The sequence below is a fragment of the Eschscholzia californica genome, unplaced genomic scaffold, assembly GCF_041429995.1.
Source record: "Eschscholzia californica isolate CP2 unplaced genomic scaffold, dmEscCali1.0.p SCAF_2, whole genome shotgun sequence".
NCBI classification, from domain to species: Eukaryota; Viridiplantae; Streptophyta; class Magnoliopsida; order Ranunculales; family Papaveraceae; genus Eschscholzia; species Eschscholzia californica.
In genome coordinates, this window is record NW_028238309.1 from 3,691,799 (window position 1) to 3,716,044 (window position 24,246).

Below are 24,246 nucleotides of genomic sequence, written 5' to 3' on the forward strand. Positions count from 1 at the left end.
TATCGTGAAATTAAGGTATATTTAAGCAAATCCGATGGAGTCACTGAAGACTAGAATATTTCATACAACGGTCTAGAACCAAGTGAGTGGAGGTTTGTATGAATAACTCAAGTCTTTGCTTTTGTTTTAAAACTTCTTTTTTTTGAAGTCTAATCAACAACCGTTATCAAATATTGTTGGAATCGGAGCCGATTTAGTATCGGTTCTAACAGTCAAACTCAAGATTTACACACACCATTGTGTTCGTCTCGTCGAGCTCTTCAATTTAGAATAAAAAATCGCTCAATTCCGATTCCAGATGAATGAGATATGCTTGATCGAAGTTTGATAGAGTTATTACTTGATTTAAGCGCTAGGTGGGCACAATTCGGGATCATCCAACGGATGAGGTTCATCCCGCCCTTTGCACTCTCAATCCAATGGATCTTGATGAACCGTCACTTCTATAGTGCCGTCACCAATAGTGTCCCAAATCCAACAGACACGTCCCTAAAGCATGTATCCATTCAATTCCTATTTATATGACCCAATACAACTCCAAATTTAATTCCGTTTGTTCTTATGGATTTCTCATTATTTTGTAGAAAGAGTATGTTCCAGAGTACTTTAGGCAAAATATTTCATCCAAATTCATGAGTCAATTCATCAAAGAAGTTTATAATGCTTGGTTAAGTTCGCCCGCTTTCAGACATTCGAAGTACCTTCGTCGTCAAACTGAAAGGTAAAGCCGTTGTATCATGGGAGACAAATACCGTACTGGTTTCGGTACTAATACGAGGGTGTTCACTGTCTTAAGAAAAAAGACAACTTGCCTCGGCTATTTCTATCATACATCTAAGTTTGCATTTTGATTTACGGTAATCATTTCTGTTTAATTTTATTGTGTTAGATACCCTATGAACAACAAATACAACAATTAGATTAATTTTTTACTTTGGGAAGATTTAAACTAAAAGATGAGTAAAACAACCCCAAACCGATTTTTCTCCACAAGGTTCAGCTACTAGGTTAGAAAGCGAGCAAAGTGAAAGTGGACTTTTAAGATTTTGGTTAACTTTTTATCTAGACGGTTGATCAAATCACTGTCCAAATTGACAATCACAAAAGATGACACACCAATTTGTAGATTCTCTAGGGACTCCAAAATAATAAAACAAATGAAATTTCACTTCACATTTGACAGAAAGCACACCGGGCCTGCCAAGCCATGTCGAGTTGAAGTCTAGTGTAGGTCTAAAAATTTGGACAATTAATAATAGATCTACATCCGCAAACACTAAAAACTAGCCCTAGTATAGGTCTTCCTTATATATGTTCTATCTCTTTCAATGAATTGTCAATATACATGATGGTAATTGTTAGTGTTACACTTCAGCAAAAGAACGTTAAATTATCACAAAATCAGATCGTCAATCAGAAATATCAAAGCGCTAGAAATATTAAGTTATATCTTAATTGGAAGTCATCTCTGGCCACTCGATTGAAAACGCGTCAATCTCTGAAAATTATGATAAAAAATTCAACTAGATTTGGTTAGACTAAACTCAATATAAAACTAGTGATCTTGTTGAGATATCTAAGCTATTAAGATTTTCTTACCATGAAGATTATTAATTTATTATTTTGAGAAAGTATATTTAGCTAAAACATCTTTAAAATACAAAAATGGATTAGTTAACCTTCCAATTTCCTAGCAATGGGCGGTGTGAGTGTGATAACTAGGGTTTCTTTTGACCATATGTACCTATCTTAGATCTCATTTATATAATAAAATTATTGAAAGTTGATATGGTGAAGGTACAGATCAAGCAAATAGCTAGATTTGGTCAAAGTAGAAACCAAGAAACAACTAGATATGGTCAAAGTCAAGAAGAATACAGTCAACCAAAGCTTATCCATTAGACCTTATTGGATGATGACGACACTGCCACGTCATACACACTTCAATCCACAATAGGTATGGTTAGAGAAAGATCTCTCTTATTTGTGGAGGGAAGTTTTAAATAGGGGTGAACATCCGTTGGATAACCGATTTTTTTAGCCAATCCAAAGTCCAAATCGAAGGGTTCGATTTTTTCAAATCTAAATCTGAACCAATTCGTTCATGGTTTGCTTCAGTTACCGATCCGAACTATGCATGAACGGTTTGGACCGGTTGGATAATCGAACCATCTGTAACATTTTACCGTAAATAAAATTTCGCATTTTCGACTTAAAAACATGGAACTAACTTAACTATTGAATTAAACTACAATTCTCCACGCCATTTACTTTCCGTTACACATGCATTAAGCTTCAATATTAATAAACATGAAATTAACTTAACTATTAAATCTCAGTCATCCATCATTCCAATCATATATATTTAAGTATATAATATATAAACCGATCCAAACCACTCGGTCTTGTCGTTTTAACATCCGAACCAATCCAAATCACTATTGGATCGGTATTATATACACCGATCCAAATCACTCGGCTTCGTCATTTTAATATCTGAACCAATCCAAATCACTATTGGATCGGATTTGATTGGTCAGTTCGGATACTAAAGAACACCCCTAGTTTTAAAACCCCCCGCATAAGTGTTAAAGACGCCACATTCACTCATAAATTCTCCCTCAAATTTATTTTGGGGGAGGCACCTTTAATATGTATGGAGACAGCCTCCTTCACTCACAAACTCTCTCTGGAAAGTTGTTTATTGCAAAATATTTTCACCTTAGCTTTGCACGAGCCGTCTAAACACTTTTATACTCTTGCTGTTTTGGAGTCTAGAATTATGGTGCTCATTTCACAACGCCCCGTCTCAAGACCTTTAGCAGAGCTTAGACTTAGTTACTTGCCCTATACGCTAGGTAACACATGTTTGTTTGACTCACCCTAGGTGGGCTGGTGGTAGCAAGAGTGCAAGACCATCTACTAACACTATTTGCTTCACAAGATTTTCACCACTGATTTTTTTGCCAATACAAAATAAAGAAACTGCAATTCGACCAAAGATTTTTGTTTAAGCATCGCTTGAGCTATGACGAGACATATCTACGATAGAAAATGGGTGTTTGAAGAATAAAATAAATTTTCTCACCAAGTACAACGGGGTTGATAGAACAAAATAGATGTTTTTTTTTTATAACAACAAAATAGATGTTTTCACTCTATAGTATTTCATTATTCCTCACCACCTCAAGGAGTAATACATTGAACCAAATGGTTCTATGCTGTTCCCCATTAAAAGAAAAGGAAGTGGTAGTTTTTTTCTACCTCTTGAGTGAACTTTTTTGACTTATTAAACCCTAATTCATTAAACTTAACCCAAAAGATTAACAATAACTAGCTGTAAACCTTTTATTGTCCCCTTATCTAGGGTTTTGTTTTGTAATTTCTTCATCCGTACAAAAGATTTTGAATTGCTTTTTGTTTGATAGGTACAAAGACATAATGAGTCATTGAGATATTTCTTAATAGAAAAACCTAAACTCTCACATCAAGGACCAGCTGTCTCCCCTTCATCAAAAAAAAAAAAGGACCAGCTGTCTCCTTTTGTGGCACAACTAACTAGTCACTCACTCAATTACTTTCCCACACCATACCCAATTTAGCATCCTATAGCATTTTATATTAGACTATGATTGCTCTAGCAATCCAACAATATATCCAACTCTTTCATCAAAAAGAAGAACATTATATCCAACTATTCCTCCCAAATATAAAGTTTTTTCTTATATAAGCTATTAATTTATTTGTCGTTTCTTACAATAACTATATCTGGATAGAGATCTAAAAGAATTGGTCAACTTTTTACTGTTCTTTAGCAAGCGGTCGTAGTATTTTCACAAGCACTCGCAATTCATTTCCAAGCAGTTGTAACATTTTTCAATCAATTGCAATTCTTTTATAACTTTACAAGTAGTGACAAACTCTTTTGCAAGTAGTCTCAGTCGTTTTGCAATCTAGGTAGTTGCAATCTTTCGAGACGGAGTAACAAATTTTTTGCAAACTCTTAAAATAAAAAAAAATATCCAAGGAGTTGAAGCTATAAAATGTTAAGTGATCATTTTTAATTAGATTATAGTTAATACTTACACTTTAAACTGTTTTGGAAGTGTAGAATAATATGTTAATACATAGAATATTCCAATATATGACGAAAATAATTTGTAGAAGGAGATAAGTTCTAGCTTTCTAAGAAAAAGAGGATGAAAATAAAATTTAACCAATTATTGGAGGAGAGAAATTAACACAAAAAATAAAAATCCCATTAAGAAATAATGAAGATTGTTATCAACTCATCTAAGCATTGTCCAAGAATGAAAGCACATGTAAGTAGCTAATTGGTCTTCTAGTGGTTTTCATCGAATTAAAAATTACCCACTTAAGTTTTAATTTTATTTTATTAGAGAAAATGCTTTTCTTTTGTCTTACGTTTTGGAGTTTTGCTTAATAAAAAGCTATAAGTTCTTAATTTGTTAGGTTTAAGTAATAAGCCCTAATCACATACGTGGATGAAGCTAATACCCTTCCCTTTTAACTATCTTTTTTGTCCCACCAAAGTACTAACACAATGTTGTTTAATTGTTATATCCACTTATTAGAACATGTCACCCATGTGTTGGCATTTTTAGGGCTTCCTCAAAGAACCCTAACTCAAAGGACAGACAATAGGGTTCAAGTGCAATTTGCACGTGATAATCACGTATTTGTATAAAACGTTATTAATTACATTTACGATATTTACTAAAATCAACAGTTTTAACCTGAATCAGATCCTAAACTCATTAATTAAGTTTGAATCAGATCCTAAACTCACTACTTATATATATGCTTGAATCGGATCTTAAACTCACTATTTATCCGTAAACGAAATGGAGGTAATGAAATTGATGATTCATGATTCCAATTGATGTCACCTCAATTTTTAAATCCATGCTTCAAAGTTGAGAAACTAGATTCATCATATTTAAATGAAATATAACTATAAAAAAAGTACTTAAAGTCATTATATAAAATAATTAGTAGGGGTATTATGGTCACTTTACGATCGGGCGAGAATAATTTAGGGGGGAAACCAACCAACCACTCTATATATATACATGTGTATGTAGAGCATGTATATATTGAAAGAACATCCTAATTTGGAAAGCAAAAGCTTTATAGTAGTAATAAACAAAAAAGAGCTTTGGCTTTAGAAGTTTTGAAGGAGTGAAACAATGGAGGGAAACTTGAGTTGGGGTATTGTTGAAGAAGGATGGAGAAAAGGTCCTTGGACTAGTGAAGAGGATAAATTACTCATAGAATATGTTAGGGTTCATGGTGAAGGAAAATGGAACTCTGTGGCTAGCTCTGCAGGTAATTAAGAAATTAGGCTTACTAATTCTTTTACTTAAAACCCATTGTTATATTAAGTTCCCGGTCGAGCTAGTCATTCGAATTTTGAAGATGAGTACAATGGGTCGTTTATATAAATGCTTATTGAATTACTCGTACAAGAACCTTAATAATTGTTTCTCTTGTTTGTTTCAATCTTGATATTGAAAAATATAAAAACAGAAGGGAAAAAATGATCTTTCGTTCTGCTTTTCACTAAACGGGTACCCATTGATAAACTTACATGTAATTGGATGACTCAATTGACTCGTTTTTCAAGTTAAACTCACCTTCTTGTTTGCTAGAGAGAAACTTCACCACCATTAATCTTCTTATAACTTAAATATTTTTTCTTGTATTGTTCATACTAAAATTGTATTGATATTTTTAGGGTTGAAAAGAAATGGAAAGAGTTGTAGGTTGAGATGGGTGAATTACTTGAGGCCAGATCTCAAGAGAGGAAGAATAACCCCACATGAAGAGGATATCATTTTAGAACTCCATGCTAGGTGGGGAAACAGGTGAGCCCTTTTTTTGTTAGTTATTCTCTTTTTATTTTTTAGAATATGCAAAACTATCATTTTTATATTCTTTATAGTCGATAATATATATATATAACGACAGATGTTATACGTTCGTGAGGGGCTTAATTGAGAAAAGTTGGTTGTGACATATTTTACATCTTCCCATAGGGATCACTAAAAAATTTGACAATTATTACCAATTTATTGTTATTTCATGTATTAGGTGGTCGACAATTGCTCGGAGTTTACCAGGAAGAACTGATAACGAAATAAAGAACTATTGGAGAACCCATTTTAAGAAAAAGGGAGAAAACTCACCAAAATCCTCTGAAAAATCGAAAAAACGTGAGTTAAGAAGACAACAGTTCCAACAACAACAACACCAACAACATAATCAAATTGACATGAAAAGAATCATGTCTTTACTAGATGACCATGACTATAAAGTGCCATGTTATCCTTATAATTGTGAAGATCAATATGTGATATCTTCGATAATGGAGGATGGTTACATGTCAGAACCCGATTGGACAACAGAGGGTATAATGCTGAGTGGGTTATGGAATTTAGATGACATTGACCAACGTGGATGCCAAGTAAGCAAATCGTCAAGTTAGTTTGCCAAGTGTAGTGTCTTCATATCCAAATTGTTGAGTAGAGGACTAATGGTTGTGTCTATTTACTCGAAAACTCGAGAGTAATATACAAAGATAATCGAGATATCTTGAGCTTTGATAATAAGTGAACTTTATTTAATTTCATATTTAGTATTTTACGAACATCAACAATGAAATAGTCGATTAAATCACTTAATATTTCTTTAATATCAATTGCAAATGTTATGGCTAATTTGTGAAATAACAATCATTCAAGTCACATATGTGAAGGAAGTACAAAGGGGCATTTGCCCCCTAACGAAAATTAAACAATGGGCCTATAATTGCCCCTAAATTCCTAACCCATTGGGCCTATAATTGCCCCATAAGGCCTACCAAGAAGCAGACAAAGATGTCATCTGAAGCGAAGGGACGATCCCCACTTCCAATACTAAAACCATACTCCCAAAAAACAGGAAAGTCATAATGAAACTGATGTAAACACGTTGGTTGGCAGAAGCTTCTGTGGAAATGGTAATGGTGGTGGTGACACCCACTATCTCATTGCCCAAGCAAGAGGGAGGCCTCGTCTTGCAAGACTTTATAAGCTCCTTCAATATGCCGTTCTTCCGTCAACGGAGCTCCTACTGCAAGACGTAAAATGTACTTCCCGGATAAAACCTGCATAAAACATATACATATCTATGAAGTTTAGACTTTAGAGTATCATGTGATATAATTAATAAATCATACAAGGTTAAAAGGATCTTACAGTATGAGATATGAATATTTTCCCACTGGAGTTAACCGCATCTAATAAGTCTCGGTTTAGTTTATTGACATCTTGATCAGTTTGTGTAGGCAGAAGGCGAAAACATACAAGTGAAAATGTACAAGGTACAACGATCTGCAAAATGAACAGAGAGCGAGAACGACCTTAAAAATCACAACATATACTAGATTTCTTATAAATGCAGATTTTCGACAGAGTAATAACGCAGAGGGAGGACAGGTTTCTATGGACTACAAAATTTATGACGTATCATGTTTTGACTTCTAATATGGGAACGGATGTTACCTCGAATCTTGAATCGGCAGCGATAAGCTCTTCAAAACGTTTAGCCAATTTAATATGATTTCTTATGTAAGATTGTAGGTTTTCCAAACCGTATAATCTCAAGACCATCCATAGTTTTAAGGATCTGCAAACATACTCAAGATTAAAAACTAGTGAACGTTAACTAATTTGTCGTATCATGCTTAAGTTAAATGTAGATGAACACAATGAGTACCTTATCAACATGGCAAAAACTCATTTATCTCAATAGAATTTGTTCAAGAGAGTAATTGTACCTAAATCGTCGTCCAAGAGGAATTTGCCAATCTTTAAAATCCACTACCATGTTTGCTTGTGAAGCCTAAATAAGATTGCCAAACAGCAACTAGATTAATCAAAATCTTTTTCCGGTTCTAATACCTCAAATGTTAAACGACCACCTCCCTATAATAAACTTAAGAGATCGGCTAGCAGAAAATGCATTAAAAACACAATTTACCTTATTCTTCAAATACTCTGGATTTGTAGAAAGGGACTGAATCAAAGCACTTCGGTCCTGTTAACCGCACAAGATAACATGAGACATTTTTTTTTTGAACTGTTTGATTTTTGTTTGGATAAAGAAATATTAGATGATTATGCATAACATATAAATTCTATTGACAAAACATACGCAAAGAACGAAAGCTGCACACAGATCAGTTAGAGAAAAAACTTCAGGTGGGTCAATATCTGACTATTGAAAAGACGACCCATTACCCATATCATCGATGGGAAGAGTCGGGAGAAATAATTGTAGTAAGTTTTCTTTGGAAGTTAGATAAACTATATTTCGTAGTTAAGGAATTCATGCCATGGAACATAGCCGACTTCACAACCATGTTAGAAAATAGTAAACAAAATAAGGATTTTAATAGACTACTAAGCATGAATAATTTCTACTTAATGCATACCTTAACCCAAAGAGCTGAACAATCAAAGTTTGTGAGAAACCATTTATGTGCATTCATGTTAAATGAGTCTGCCTCCTCCACCCCATTAAGATAGTGACGGTATTCTGGACAGATACAAGCACTTCCAGCATATGCAGCATCGACATGGAACCACATGTCATTATCCTATTGCACATACATGAAATATCATATACTGTTATATTAGCGAAACCAGAAATGTTTAGAGAGACTTTAGAGTAGATATTAGACAGTTGAACTAAATTTGAGTTGCAAGAGCTTTTCCATGGATATATTTTTTCAAGATAGCAGATACGATCTGGATTTCTACTATTATAAGTTACAATGTCTTCAAATCTAATTCAACTAATCGTTTAGAAAATTAGAAATGAGTCACATAACAAACCTCACCTTGGCTATCTTTCCCAACACACTTAGAGGGTCCACTGCTGTTGAGGAAGTAGTACCTATCTAAGAAGTACCACATAAGCTGAATCAGAATTCTGTATCAATACATGAGTCACGCAGTTCGACAACTTAAATATCAAGCATTTCAGTATATGACATCTCAACCTCATAATGGCACAAGGACAAACTCCGGACCTGAGTCCGTCTTGTTAAAGGAGTCGATACGGACGAATATGCCCGCTTTAGGCCTTTAGGAATCAGGCAGAACGGGCAGGTAGCTGGATCTTAGAATCTCCTCCAACCCCTAGTTTCAAATACCTGACAGTGTGACACCTAATAGGCTATTACAGGTTTACAACATTTTCATTAGGTATAGCCTTGTGATGCAATATGACAAATGTTTTCCATCCTCAGACATGTAATTCTAGGCCTCAATACGCTGATTGCCTTGAGTGCAGTTTTCGTTTTTTAATTTGATTGGTTTCTTATTATACTCTTACAGTAGCAGATGTGAAAAATGGTATTAGACCAGCTGCAATGTCTTTGGAGATGGCTTCACGAAGTACGTCAGGAGAAAGGGCATAGTTGGTAGAACAATCTGTATTCAGTGATCGAAAGTTCTCTGGATGAATCCCACCAATCTGTCAATCAAACACAATTATTAAATCATTTCATACAGTATAAATTTTATGAGCGGAATGTATTACTATTGGTTCAAATGAATTACTAGCAATTTAATGGATAATCATTAAAATTTACTGTCTGTCTTCAACATAATTAGTGAATTCAAGCTTTTAAGTAGCGAACTACAACTAATGGCCATCGCTCACTGAGAGACTTGTCGAGGAGGGCGAGGAGTTTAAAGTTACAGCAAGAGAGACCAAGCAAACGGGAAAAAGTTCTTCCAACTCCAAAGTTTGCCTTTTCAAACCCCACCGAATCCTCTGATAGTTAGTGCCTCTGCATTTTTCGAACGAAATGAATACAGAGATTGCTCTATCTCGAAGCTTCATACGAGAAAGGAAGAAAATGAGTGCTCAAACAGAAAAACAAACTTTGAAAGTTTAATTTCAGGGCATGGTATTTTCTTCGAACGGTCTTTCTTATATTGTCTGGAGTTAGGGTAAGAACTAAAATATGTTAATTGCTGGGTATGTCAAAATGTACTATTTGGAACTACGGAAGCATTCTATTCCTAAGAATTTTAAAACAGAAAATATTAATTTGACAGTACCTGGCAGGCCTTCTGCAAGGAAGCGTGCATTTGATCAGATGCATATACAACAAGTTTTGCAAGGGAGTTCTTTCCAACCTTTCTTAAGGTCTTATCACGAGCAGCCAATAACGCAACGAGAATTGCTTCACTTGCTGTGCCCTGAATCACCCCACCACCTTGGCCTGAGACGTAATTGTCATAAGCAAATGAAAGTACAAATCAAATAAAGACTTCAGTTGTTAATCGCCATTAGAGTTCAGTTGAAATTTGCAATAGGAAAAGAAAAAGGCAACTTAAAATGGACACACATATTTCTTCACAAGCGACTAACCTTCCCCGATATGATCTTAAACTATTTTAAAGAAAACTCAAACTTCACATATGATCATATCCGCTCTTACCCGACGAAAAGAAGTGCTCTGGTAGCTTCAACATTTTAGCAAGCCAATCCATGACAATCACTTCAAGTTCAGTGGCAGCAGGAGAAGTCACCCAACTAAAACCCACAATGTTAAGTCCAGCACTAAGCATTTCACCCAAGAACCCAGCAGTACTAGAATTAGAAGGAAAATACGCAAAATAATCCGGGCTTTGCCAATGTGTTACTCCGGGTAATATCTTCGATTGCACATCTATAACCACAAAAGTTTTAGACATCAAATACGTTTGAAATACGTATATCTAGCTCCAAAGACATCTAAAAGCAGAAAAGTCTGAAAATTTTCAATATTTAAATGCCTATCATAATATGACATAAACTTGATTGATAGAACTCAATTGGGTAACCATACCATCAAGAACATTTTGCAATGATTCAGGATTATTTGGTGCAGAATCTGGTAAAAGTTTCCCTAAATACCCAAGCTGTAAAATAAAACAATTATCAGAGAAATACTATCAAACACCTTGAATTGAACTATTGAATTGATATCTCAAATTATAACAAAAACCCTTTATTCTACTCCAATTATAACTATGATTGATGATAGAAATTAAACAAAACTATTAATTAAGTGAATCAAAAAGAAATAATTATTGGGTTTTTGGTATTTTTATAGAGTACCCACCTCAACTTGACTAAGAACAGGAAAAGTCTCAATGTTCTTATAGTAATCAGCAATGAAATCAACCATTTTGTGAGCATTTTCTCTGAGTTGTTCAGAATCCATTGGCTTTAAAACATTCTCTCTGATTGTGGGTTGTTGTTGTTCAGTGCCATCATCATCCATATTAGGTTTGAATGAGTTCTCCCTGATTAATAAAATTCAAGCATACCCATATAAATATAAGAAAAACAAATCAAATGAAACATGATAAGAAAAAAAAAGTGAAGATCAAAAGGGTATCTTTCCATTTCCATAAAAGGGTAGAATATGATTGATTGAAAGGAGATGGTCTTACATTGATTGCTATGAAGTAGTAGTATGAAATAGAGAGATGAAAACACAGTATTTTTGTCAGTCAAGGGTGGGCTTAATTGGCTTATCCTGGACAAAGCCTCCTAATCAATCCTAGTCGCCCATTAAAGGGAAGTTTAGGCCGTTACTATAGGCAAACTCATTTGCTGTAAAGGGACACCCGTTTTTAGTGGGTCACACTCAATTTGAAAACCTCCTAGGGTCACTTGGGATTTTTTGAGTTGTTTGTTTGTCCAACAATTCCAAACTCAATTTGTGCCTTCTCATGATGTAGCAACATTTAATTTTAATATATATCTAGAAAAACATTTAATTTTAAGATATTTTAAAAGAAACTCAGTAATTGAAATTTGTCTTGAGGATCTCAATTGTCTACTCATTATTAAAACTATTCTAGGAAATGACTTCTAAGTAACTTTCAAGTTTTATAATGTGAAATTGAAGTTGTCTTTTGAATCAAAGATCTCAATAGTGTCATCGAGTGAAATGATCTCAATTAAAACTTGACACATAGGACAATTAGAATTGCTTTTTGAGTTTTGCATTGTAGATGCTCCTGGACACTATTTACTCTAAATACTATTGGGCCGAATAGCGAGAGTGGAGAAAGTTGTTGACGTAATGGTGACATTGTGTGAAAATTTGCCTACGAAAAAGTAACATTGTTGTATCGTTTGGGGTCTATATTTGAACGTCATTAAAGTTACTCTCGACCATCCTTAGAGGATAATAGGAAAAGTTTGTTAGGTATAAATTTTTGAGTGATTTTTTTGTATGTTTATTTCCTCAATCAACACTCCTATTCATTCTCCACTGCGATTATGGTCGACGACAAACGTTAATTGTCGATGATCTTAAATTTTTTTCTTATCTTTATATCCTCTTCTCCGACCACCACTTTCATCATTTTTCTCTATCTTCTCTCACTCTCTATGTCTTCATCTCGCTCTCCTCTTTTCTTTCTTTCTCATCCTTTCCTACTCTCTTTTCTGCTTCTTGTTCTCTCTATTTGTTCTGGTGAAAGAGAGGATCCCTTTATTTAAATACTCGACCACATCAGGATTTTAAAGGGGACTCTCCCTTTACTTAAACAAATAGAAGAGAGGGGTACTAAGAGAAATTTAAGAAAAACAAATAGAAGTGGCGGTGGTGGGAAGAAAGGAGAGAAATAAAAAATAAAGAGAAGAAATAGTGGTTCTAGTTGCAATTAGAGATGAGTGTGAGAAGAAACTTTGCTGTCCCAGAAAATTTGACAAAACCCAATATTTCCCTTTGAAATTTGGCATCCAACAAAGTTTCATTGTTTCTCGAAAGGCCGCGGTTTTGGGGAATAAAAGAAAATCTCCGGGGAATAAAGACTTGGTCCACTATGATTGACTTAGAGGGCGCATTTGTTTTAATAGTCCAAAAGTAAATCTGGTTGTTTTTTAACCCATGGCCTTCATCTTCACCTCGCCTTCAGCCACAAATTCCTGACACCACCACCATACTTTCCGACCATCGCCACTTATATATCTCGACCACCACCAATACTCAGGAGCTCTTGAACTTTCTTAAGCAACCCAATTTCTTCTCCAGTGAATGTTACTTAAAAATTATTCTTGTTCCCAATCTTCTCCCGTTCAACCATTCCTCTACTCATTTTCTCTCTCTACACTTCCTCTCTCTAAAAAAAAATAATCTGAACTTAATATCCTATAATCCATTGATACTTCCCCTTGTTTTAGAAGTGAAGAGAGAATAAGATAAAGATGCAAATTGATGAAAACCCCTGATTTTATCCAACTCCCACATACTAGATTAACCGTAGATTCCTATTCTCTATTACTCTCTTATTTCTCATATTCTATCTCTCCATAAACTTAACTCATCCTAGACTCCGCAAAAATATTAGGGTTTTTAGAGAGAGAAACAGGAAGAAACTGTTGGCAAATGTCATGGTAAGTGATGGTAGAGAGGCGCCGAATGATCCATCACCCATCCATCACTCTCGCTCATAAGTTCACTCACTTATCTCAAGTGTTTCTATCCCTGGATCATTTCTCTTCAGATGTTTTTATTCCTGCATAATCTTATTGTCAACATCGTCAGAGCATCTCCAACCCCAGTCTGTCTTAGGCCGAAAAAACTATTTTTTCACCTAAAATTTTGGCCTCAGCTCAGCCTCAAAAATTCAGCTCCAACCCCAGCCTCTTTTGAGGCCGAAAATTTGTTTATGTGGGAAATGCGTGTGTGGCGTTTTTGTTTGTGTGCGAGAAACGTGTGTGGTTTTGTGTATATACAAAACACGTTTTTGAACTATCTTCGAAATAATATTTTTTTTCCAATCTGCCCCCAATGTGACCGTTGAGTCCCCAACGGTCACATTGGGGACACCTTCAGTCGCCCCTAATGTTAGGTGCGGTTCCAGCCTCCGCCCGGCTGGGGTTGGAGTTGCTGTCACTCTTTTTGTTTATTTGACACTTCTTCTTCACTGTTTTTCAACAACACCACCATAAGTTTGAGAAGATGAAGAGAGAGGAAGAAAGAGAATTAATGGTGGGATATCCAACGGCCAAGATCTGTCCCCAATGTGACCGTTGAGTCCCCAACGGTCACATTGGGGACACCTTCAGTCGCCCTTAATGTTAGGTGCGGCTCCAGCCTCCGCCCGGCTGGGGCTGGAGTTGCTCTTGTAGTGCCCTGACCTTCGAGTCGGAGAATCGGACGAGTTAGAGCGTCAAGCAGGGTAGTGGTTTATTTTGGATTTTGTTTTGGATACTTATTTTAGTTGATTCGGGCAGCTCATCCAATAGTTCTCGAAAAATAATGAATTTTGGTGAGTCACACGTAAAGATCGGACATAATTTTGCAATCTCCTATTTCCGATAATTTTCTTCGTAATCGAATTAATTTGGGTCATGTAGTTTCTTCACGGTTAGTTTGGGATGAAAAAGAAAAGAAGAAAAAAAAAAAGCTAAGTTGGACTCATAAAGAAACAAATGGTGCTAAATTAGTTGGCTATAAGTGTGGTGGGACTTTCTTGTGAAGTATGTATAAACGGAGGACTTAAAATAGATTAAATATAATGGCCACTTCATTAGGCGACAAGTGGCACCCCATTTGCTTCAAGAAAGAACTTACGCCCACTTCCTTCCTTTTCACCGTGCATGTATGGGATGAGGTGTTAAGTGTAGGATTTAATTGAATTTAAGTGTGGACCCCACTTCCTATTAACCCTTTAAATCCAATTCTCTGGTTTGAGAAACAAACTCAATTTCAACCGGGAGCAGTGTGAGAAGCGATTAGTTTTGGCCGTGAAAGTGTCTCAATTTCAGTTGTCGATTTCTTTGCGCCCGGTTATCGGAATTCGACGAAATTTGTTCCAGGTTATTCTATTCGATTAGTTCTACATATCTATCCGTTTAGAATTTTCAATTTCGTCCGTTTTTGGTGGGTTTACGATAGTTATTTCGATAACTGTATAGTTGGGTCTAATATCTCTTGGGTTCGTAATTTAGAGCTATTTGGGATAGTTATAGTTATATTTCTTCGAATGATTTATGTTCAGAACATGTTTAAGAGATTGTAGACTATTTTGGGGTGTTCATATATAGACGGGTTGCTGCCGAATTATTTTACGACTCAAATTTGATATTTGGATCAGTTTTTATAATGAATTGGAATAGAGATGGTTACCCGAACCTTGCCGTTAACATAAATGGATAGGTTGAGTTATGGATTCATAACATTAGGTTCATTTTACGATTTGATAGTTCAAGATTCATAGTATTTGGTTCGTTATAAAATTTGCCAGCTTATGGGATATCGGAAATGTAAAATAGAGTTTGTGGGAAGTTGGTTGGTTGATTTGTTTGTATTTCAGTTATTCGATGGGACGTCTCGGTGATCTCTTTAGTGCCGATAGGACATTTCTAGTATAGCTTCATTCATTTTATGCATTCGTGCTCTGCAAGAGGACTCTTGACAGTTATGTAACTGTCAAATGACCGTTTTGCCCTTTCATATTTCAGTAGGACTAATAAACTGCAATAGGGAGTTCGAGGAGAAGTGGAGCTTAGTCAGGAGCACCATTGGAAGCGCAAGAAGAGGTAGGATCCTATGAATCTTACTTGGAGCACGGGTATTCCCCGTTTCACCATTATATATATAGTCATTTTCTTCTTTTTATAGTTCTCTAGTTCAATTTATGATATGATATGGTATGATATGTATGTATGTGGTGTACTCTATGTTATGGATGTTTATCTTTTCAAAACAAATTGGTTTTTCTGAAAAATAATCACATGGAGGCGGAATCGCTTGATCTGTGTGATCGTTTTGTGTGAATTGTAAACACGTGGTGGCGGAATCGCTTGAGCTGCGTGTATAACATGGAGGCGGAATCGCTTGATCTGTGTTACGTGTAATGGTTGTTTTACCACGGGCATTGGTTGGTCCCCTTGTTTATTTTATGTTATGGATTAGCCATGAATTATGTCAAGGGTTACACTCGGTGCGTGGCCAGCCGTTTGGTAACGACCATTCTAGTTTACCCGGAATGGGGTCCGGAGAGGATGGGAGTTGGGGTATTCCGACCCTTGGAGTGATTAGGGGACTGACCCAATGCCATGCTTGTGTATTTATTCTGCTAAACCACTGGTGTGTGTGGTTTGAATTCTGTTGTGATTGATACTTACAATGTTTTCACCGAAATAAGATAGGGTGTTTACCCGAGTTTTCTTAATAAGAAAATACTAATTCCCTGAAAGTGGACACTTGTAAAAGCTTGGCTTTAAACAGGGTTTACCCTACCTTGAGACATGAGAACGCTCTTCTCCTTTGGGTTGATGGGACCTTTAGGAGGGCTCTGTTCTTGTAGCTTTGGGAGCCTATCAGATCATTTAATACTATTATAGGTTCATGCATATGTTTGGGTATTCTTCGAATGGTCAATGAGTTACCTTGCGAGGAAGCGTCAGATCTGGCCGGAGATAGGACGCGCCTCAAGATGAGATAATTGTATCGCCGTGGGTATATGGCTCTGCTACACGACGATGCTCTTATAGTCGTCTGGGTAAGTCATGACATATTCTAAGCGTATCATTGTTTGGGTGAGATTTACTATTTGATGCGTATCGAGATCACAAGCCAGCCCGATGGGCGATGATGACGAAGGGAGAGTTACGGAAGCTCTTACCGGGGTATTACGTGGATCCATGTGTACACTGCAGTAGTCAAACGTTCGATAAGGCGCCGCCTGCCTACGCACTAACAAAGGCCGAACGGTTCTTCCTAGCCGAATAGTAGGTGACCCCGACTGAGGGCGTATTCAGTCGTGATCTTGGTAAGCTAGAAGAATTATCTTGCTATATTGCTTTGCTTCGTGTGCATATTGATATCTCTGTATATATCTGTATATATGTAACACTTATAACTATTAATGTATTAAAATGTTGATGTGTATGGTGCGGGTAGGATGTCTAGGTATCCTACTGAGCTGACCTTCGGGTTATCTCATTCCTATTTGTTGTTGTTCAGTTGCAGGTATTGGTGACCCGGAGTGACATAGTTTACTTCGACGGCTCACATTATGTAAGATTATAATTTCTATTATATTTTCAACATAATCACAACGTTAATATTATATATGTATCATCTAGTATAGTTAAGATCGTTCTCTCACTTGTTTGTGATCGTACACATGTAAATAGTATGCACACTATCACAATGAATTCGATGTTATTTATATGTTGGAGTTTATGGATATATGTATGAATGTTTGACAGGTTTTTCAGGTTTGATATGTTCAATTTATAGAGGAGACTCTGTCCAAATTCAGTCTCTTCTGTGAACTATTCATAAACATGAATTCAAGTTGTTTTTCTCTTTATGAAAACTATTTTGGGTTACATATTTTTCGAGCATATTTTCAAAAGGTTTAAACTATATTTAATTTTCCGCTGTGTTTGTTCTTGATTTGTAACCCGTAATGAGAGTTTTGGCTTGGGTTTATATTTGAAACTGGTTTGAGTTAGTGTTAGACCGAGTTTCTTTTATAAACTGCCGGGCAAACCGTGATTCGGAACACGGGGCGTCACAGTTGGTATCAGAGCATGAGTACGTGCATTGGGCCGACTGGCATCAGAAAACTATTCTGTGTAATAATGGGTGAGGTAACTAAAAAAACACCAAGGCTTGATAAATTCGTAAAAATTTCAAGATAAAATATGAAAAGATAATAATGTTGTTGATTTTATTTTGTTTTATTTGAGATTTTAAGATTTCGATTTTATCTTTGCTGACTTTTATGTGCTCAGCACATCTGAGTCAGGCCTACGTGAAGGTCCCACTCAGATATCATAATGTGAGTAAGGTTCCTTTAACGGTAGGTCACTTACATTGTGATTTTGTTTGCCGAGCACATTGCCTGCAGAAGATAGTGATGACGGTCAACCGAGCATTATTGAGGTACGAATTGCATTCATATTAGGCTTAGGTTCATATCATTGGTTGGTTGTGGATGGACTTTGTGACTACGAGTTACTTAGAAAAGGGAACACTTTGTGATTGGTTGACGTTGGTTGATCTTTCCTTGATTGTTGTGCAAGGTGGTATACGAGGACAATCAAGGGTTGATAAGAGGTTTTAGTAGAAAGTTTTGGGCAGGACGACATATTGATATTGTGAAAGTATCAAAGACAAAAGTGCCTACGGAAGTTAAGTGTAGTTGACTTTTGGCAGTATACAAGTTCACAAAGATCGACAATTGGAAAATGTTAAGAAAATTACAAGATGAACACCCTTTTGGAGAAGAAACATTCTTGAATGCCATGATACTTTATTGGCTTAGGATATATCGGTTCATTTAGGACAAGGATAGTGAACTAGTACGCTAATGTCCATAGAAGGACAATTTGGAAATCTGAAACGACTCAAGGAAACCGAAGCAAGAAATGGTGCTAACGACCAGGTGTCCAGCGACAATAACCTAGGGCATCAGTCAAGGAATAATATGCGTGGTCAACTTATCTGATATGGATGAATTTGTGGTAAAATTTTGTGAGCCTAAGTCACTCGAGCAGGTGATTCTCATTTGAAGACATTGCCAGAAGTACCTAGGTGAATCGGTAATATGAGAAATGCTATCGAGTAATGAAGAAGCTACAAATTGAACCACTAAAGTAGTATTGTGATCATAATGGTGCGAAAATATCTCTACGAAGGATTAACTAGATGAGAAGATGAGTCGGACCTTTTGTGTTATGGACCTCATGGTAGTTGTACACCTTCCTTCATTTATGAGTTTCGATCAGATCAATTAGAGAGAGTTGAGGTTGACTTTGATCGGTTTTGTTTCGAGCATGTATTATTTTAGTTTGATTACAGATAAGGTATGGTCTGGTTGAAAGAAAGTTATATGATAGAGACGCATATCTTTTATCGGCTATAGTTGTTGGTGGTGAGATTTAGGGGCATCAGACACATAACCTTATCGAGAGAGACTACTTCACTGAATGGTAGTTCGTCACCTGGAAATAATAGATGTGTTGGTCTTCAGATTTATAGATGTGGCACAAATGTCAGTTATGTCGGGGTTTTTATCAGTTGTCAGAGTATTATCAGTGACAAGGATAGTTGTCTAAGTTCAGTTGTTATCTGGTACATCTTTTCATTCAGTTGCACTATACGAGATGGTATTCTCAAGTTATATGTTGACTGCACGATATTGAGTTCGATTTTTCTAAAGGATATATATTTTTCATATAAGACTACGATGGATTTCATCGACAATATTCAGTTTATTTAGTGATTGAGGAAATATGGTCTAGCAGGCTAATGTACGGGATTGAACTATATTGGTTCAACGAGATACTTCGTTGTTAGAGGTCGTATTAATTGAGACATTATTGGTTATTAGAAATATCTGGGATTCTCAGGTTATTGTAGAATGATTATCGAGGGTTGGTTTCTGTATGACTTGTATAGATATTATAGCGGTTTTCTATTTATATTATATCGTGTTATCGACAACAACTATGTTTTCTTTGGGATTATAGTTTCGACGCCAAAATCGACTTGTATATATTATAGATGCCCTTAATCTTTATTTTCTTATACTATGGGCAACGGTATTTTCTTATATTATTGAGAAAGATATTTTCTGAAGATGTGGGATCCACGACAACTTATACTTACAGATAGATTATAGATTATAGGGGGCTTCATTCTTTATTTTCTTATATCGAGGATAGTTATAGAATATTCTTGGGTCTTGTAGTAAGATGAAAATTCGACTTTATTGTTCAGTTGTTTGATATTTAGAATTTGTTTCAGACTTGGAGGTTGATGTCGGAAGAGGAAACATATGTGTCATCATTTCTATGGTTGCACATATTAGTGTTTAACTTCAATTTCACTTCATAATATTACTAGTTCTGCAGAAGAATTCAGGATATGAAGGGTTGGACCTTTTTGTTTATAGAGTTTAGCCAGACTGATCTTTGTTAGATGCAGTGGGTTTGTGATTTAGAAATGGTACAGGTTCTCTCAAGTTCAGAGTTGGTCGAAAGAACTGGGCAAAAGAATAGAAGAGGTTGGTTAGTTGTCTTCTTAGTATACAATCAAATTTATAACATCATAGTCGTTGGTTAACATGGGATCAAGAGATTACTTATCAAGGGTTCATTGCATTATCTAGTGAATTGTCAGATTCCTCAGCTTCAGTGTGGACTACTTCGGATAAGAATTCGAGAGTTGTTCTGAATGGTGGAGTTATCTAGAGGGGTGCTAGATTGAATTTTATATCCATTTCTCAATAGATGTTTTACGAGAATAGGTTATTAAGATATTAGAATATAATCTATCTTTTGTTCGAACCGACAGAGTATTGTGGTGCATGTATTTTCATGTGACAGTGTTTTCTCACAACAAGAACAACACTCAGTTTATTCTCGTCAGAATGGTGTCATTTGAGTTTTGTCTGGGAGCTTGTGGTTGTCAGCATTTATAGAGTTGAGTTGTAGATCTTCTTGGTTCAAATTGGTAGAAGGGAGAAGGGAGTCTTGTTGATCCTCGACAAAGTCTCCTCAGTGCTAAGGAGAACTCTCTTCTTATGCGGAGTCTCCTGATGTAATGGTTCAGGAAATTTTGACTTCGATAAATTACCACTAAGAGTTAGGGAATCCTAAGGAATTTACAGGTTACAGAAGTCTGGGTTGACATCGAAACAACTTGATCTCTTGGTTCGAGTCTTGTGACGGATTGTGTTGATATTGGCAGATGGTTGTTTCATTATTTACTCTCTCTGAATTTCGAGGACGAAATTCCAATTAAGGGGGGTAGTATTGTAGTGCCCTGACCTTCGAGTCGGAGAATCGGACGAGTTAGAGCGTCAAGCAGGGTAGTGGTTTATTTTGGATTTTGTTTTGGATACTTATTTTAGTTGATTCGGGCAGCTCATCCAATAGTTCTCGAAAAATAATGAATTTTGGTGAGTCACACGTAAAGATCGGACATAATTTTGCAATCTCCTATTTCCGATAATTTTCTTCGTAATCGAATTAATTTGGGTCATGTAGTTTCTTCACGGTTAGTTTGGGATGAAAAAGAAAAGAAGAAAAAAAAAAAGCTAAGTTGGACTCATAAAGAAACAAATGGTGCTAAATTAGTTGGCTATAAGTGTGGTGGGACTTTCTTGTGAAGTATGTATAAACGGAGGACTTAAAATAGATTAAATATAATGGCCACTTCATTAGGCGACAAGTGGCACCCCATTTGCTTCAAGAAAGAACTTACGCCCACTTCCTTCCTTTTCACCGTGCATGTATGGGATGAGGTGTTAAGTGTAGGATTTAATTGAATTTAAGTGTGGACCCCACTTCCTATTAACCCTTTAAATCCAATTCTCTGGTTTGAGAAACAAACTCAATTTCAACCGGGAGCAGTGTGAGAAGCGATTAGTTTTGGCCGTGAAAGTGTCTCAATTTCAGTTGTCGATTTCTTTGCGCCCGGTTATCGGAATTCGACGAAATTTGTTCCAGGTTATTCTATTCGATTAGTTCTACATATCTATCCGTTTAGAATTTTCAATTTCGTCCGTTTTTGGTGGGTTTACGATAGTTATTTCGATAACTGTATAGTTGGGTCTAATATCTCTTGGGTTCGTAATTTAGAGCTATTTGGGATAGTTATAGTTATATTTCTTCGAATGATTTATGTTCAGAACATGTTTAGGAGATTGTAGACTATTTTGGGGTGTTCATATATAGACGGGTTGCTGCCGAATTATTTTACGACTCAAATTTGATATTTGGATCAGTTTTTATAATGAATTGGAATAGAGATGGTTACCCGAACCTTGCCGTTAACATAAATGGATAGGTTGAGTTATGGATTCATAACATTAGGTTCATTTTACGATTTGATAGTTCAAGATTCATAGTATTTGGTTCGTTATAAAATTTGCCAGCTTATGGGATATCGGAAATGTAAAATAGAGTTTGTGGGAAGTTGGTTGGTTGATTTGTTTGTATTTCAGTTATTCGATGGGACGTCTCGGTGATCTCTTTAGTGCCGATAGGACATTTCTAGTATAGCTTCATTCATTTTATGCATTCGTGCTCTGCAAGAGGACTCTTGACAGTTATGTAACTGTCAAATGACCGTTTTGCCCTTTCATATTTCAGTAGGACTAATAAACTGCAATAGGGAGTTCGAGGAGAAGTGGAGCTTAGTCAGGAGCACCATTGGAAGCGCAAGAAGAGGTAGGATCCTATGAATCTTACTTGGAGCACGGGTATTCCCCGTTTCACCATTATATATATAGTCATTTTCTTCTTTTTATAGTTCTCTAGTTCAATTTATGATATGATATGGTATGATATGTATGTATGTGGTGTACTCTATGTTATGGATGTTTATCTTTTCAAAACAAATTGGTTTTTCTGAAAAATAATCACATGGAGGCGGAATCGCTTGATCTGTGTGATCGTTTTGTGTGAATTGTAAACACGTGGTGGCGGAATCGCTTGAGCTGCGTGTATAACATGGAGGCGGAATCGCTTGATCTGTGTTACGTGTAATGGTTGTTTTACCACGGGCATTGGTTGGTCCCCTTGTTTATTTTATGTTATGGATTAGCCATGAATTATGTCAAGGGTTACACTCGGTGCGTGGCCAGCCGTTTGGTAACGACCATTCTAGTTTACCCGGAATGGGGTCCGGAGAGGATGGGAGTTGGGGTATTCCGACCCTTGGAGTGATTAGGGGACTGACCCAATGCCATGCTTGTGTATTTATTCTGCTAAACCACTGGTGTGTATGGTTTGAATTCTGTTGTGATTGATACTTACAATGTTTTCACCGAAATAAGATAGGGTGTTTACCCGAGTTTTCTTAATAAGAAAATACTAATTCCCTGAAAGTGGACACTTGTAAAAGCTTGGCTTTAAACAGGGTTTACCCTACCTTGAGACATGAGAACGCTCTTCTCCTTTGGGTTGATGGGACCTTTAGGAGGGCTCTGTTCTTGTAGCTTTGGGAGCCTATCAGATCATTTAATACTATTATAGGTTCATGCATATGTTTGGGTATTCTTCGAATGGTCAATGAGTTACCTTGCGAGGAAGCGTCAGATCTGGCCGGAGATAGGACGCGCCTCAAGATGAGATAATTGTATCGCCGTGGGTATATGGCTCTGCTACACGACGATGCTCTTATAGTCGTCTGGGTAAGTCATGACATATTCTAAGCGTATCATTGTTTGGGTGAGATTTACTATTTGATGCGTATCGAGATCACAAGCCAGCCCGATGGGCGATGATGACGAAGGGAGAGTTACGGAAGCTCTTACCGGGGTATTACGTGGATCCATGTGTACACTGCAGTAGTCAAACGTTCGATAAGGCGCCGCCTGCCTACGCACTAACAAAGGCCGAACGGTTCTTCCTAGCCGAATAGTAGGTGACCCCGACTGAGGGCGTATTCAGTCGTGATCTTGGTAAGCTAGAAGAATTATCTTGCTATATTGCTTTGCTTCGTGTGCATATTGATATCTCTGTATATATCTGTATATATGTAACACTTATAACTATTAATGTATTAAAATGTTGATGTGTATGGTGCGGGTAGGATGTCTAGGTATCCTACTGAGCTGACCTTCGGGTTATCTCATTCCTATTTGTTGTTGTTCAGTTGCAGGTATTGGTGACCCGGAGTGACATAGTTTACTTCGACGGCTCACATTATGTAAGATTATAATTTCTATTATATTTTCAACATAATCACAACGTTAATATTATATATGTATCATCTAGTATAGTTAAGATCGTTCTCTCACTTGTTTGTGATCGTACACATGTAAATAGTATGCACACTATCACAATGAATTCGATGTTATTTATATGTTGGAGTTTATGGATATATGTATGAATGTTTGACAGGTTTTTCAGGTTTGATATGTTCAATTTATAGAGGAGACTCTGTCCAAATTCAGTCTCTTCTGTGAACTATTCATAAACATGAATTCAAGTTGTTTTTCTCTTTATGAAAACTATTTTGGGTTACATATTTTTCGAGCATATTTTCAAAAGGTTTAAACTATATTTAATTTTCCGCTGTGTTTGTTCTTGATTTGTAACCCGTAATGAGAGTTTTGGCTTGGGTTTATATTTGAAACTGGTTTGAGTTAGTGTTAGACCGAGTTTCTTTTATAAACTGCCGGGCAAACC

At 36.3% G+C, this 24,246-nt stretch overlaps 2 protein-coding genes and 2 long non-coding RNA genes across 4 annotated transcripts; 3 read left to right on the top strand and 1 right to left on the bottom strand.

The window, feature by feature from the left end:
- Positions 1-5,085: 5,085 nt before the first annotated feature.
- LOC147555364 (MYB-like transcription factor EOBI) lies at positions 5,086-6,652 on the top strand. The gene is made up of 3 exons (XM_086662888.1): positions 5,086-5,349; positions 5,759-5,888; positions 6,115-6,652. The coding sequence occupies exons 1-3, from the start codon at positions 5,211-5,213 to the stop codon at positions 6,506-6,508; spliced, it is 663 nt and encodes a 220-aa protein (XP_086519014.1). The 5' UTR covers positions 5,086-5,210; the 3' UTR covers positions 6,509-6,652.
- Positions 6,622-11,640, bottom strand: AAS (Pyridoxal phosphate (PLP)-dependent transferases superfamily protein). The gene is made up of 13 exons (XM_086662887.1): positions 11,520-11,640; positions 11,186-11,369; positions 10,910-10,982; positions 10,520-10,750; positions 10,137-10,300; positions 9,403-9,543; positions 8,906-8,965; positions 8,498-8,662; positions 8,044-8,100; positions 7,841-7,905; positions 7,566-7,689; positions 7,260-7,394; positions 6,622-7,168 (listed from the first exon to the last, which is right to left on the bottom strand). Coding segments are annotated over exons 1-13 (1,521 nt in total). The 5' UTR covers positions 11,522-11,640; the 3' UTR covers positions 6,622-7,048.
- Positions 11,641-14,790: 3,150 nt separating this feature from the next.
- On the top strand, positions 14,791-17,313 carry LOC147555366 (uncharacterized). The gene is made up of 3 exons (XR_015234863.1): positions 14,791-14,904; positions 15,550-15,627; positions 17,057-17,313. It is a non-coding gene; the product is annotated as an uncharacterized LOC147555366 (long non-coding RNA).
- Positions 17,314-21,444: 4,131 nt separating this feature from the next.
- On the top strand, positions 21,445-23,957 carry LOC147555367 (uncharacterized). Its single transcript, XR_015234864.1, has 3 exons — positions 21,445-21,558; positions 22,204-22,281; positions 23,711-23,957. It is a non-coding gene; the product is annotated as an uncharacterized LOC147555367 (long non-coding RNA).
- Positions 23,958-24,246: the final 289 nt, after the last annotated feature.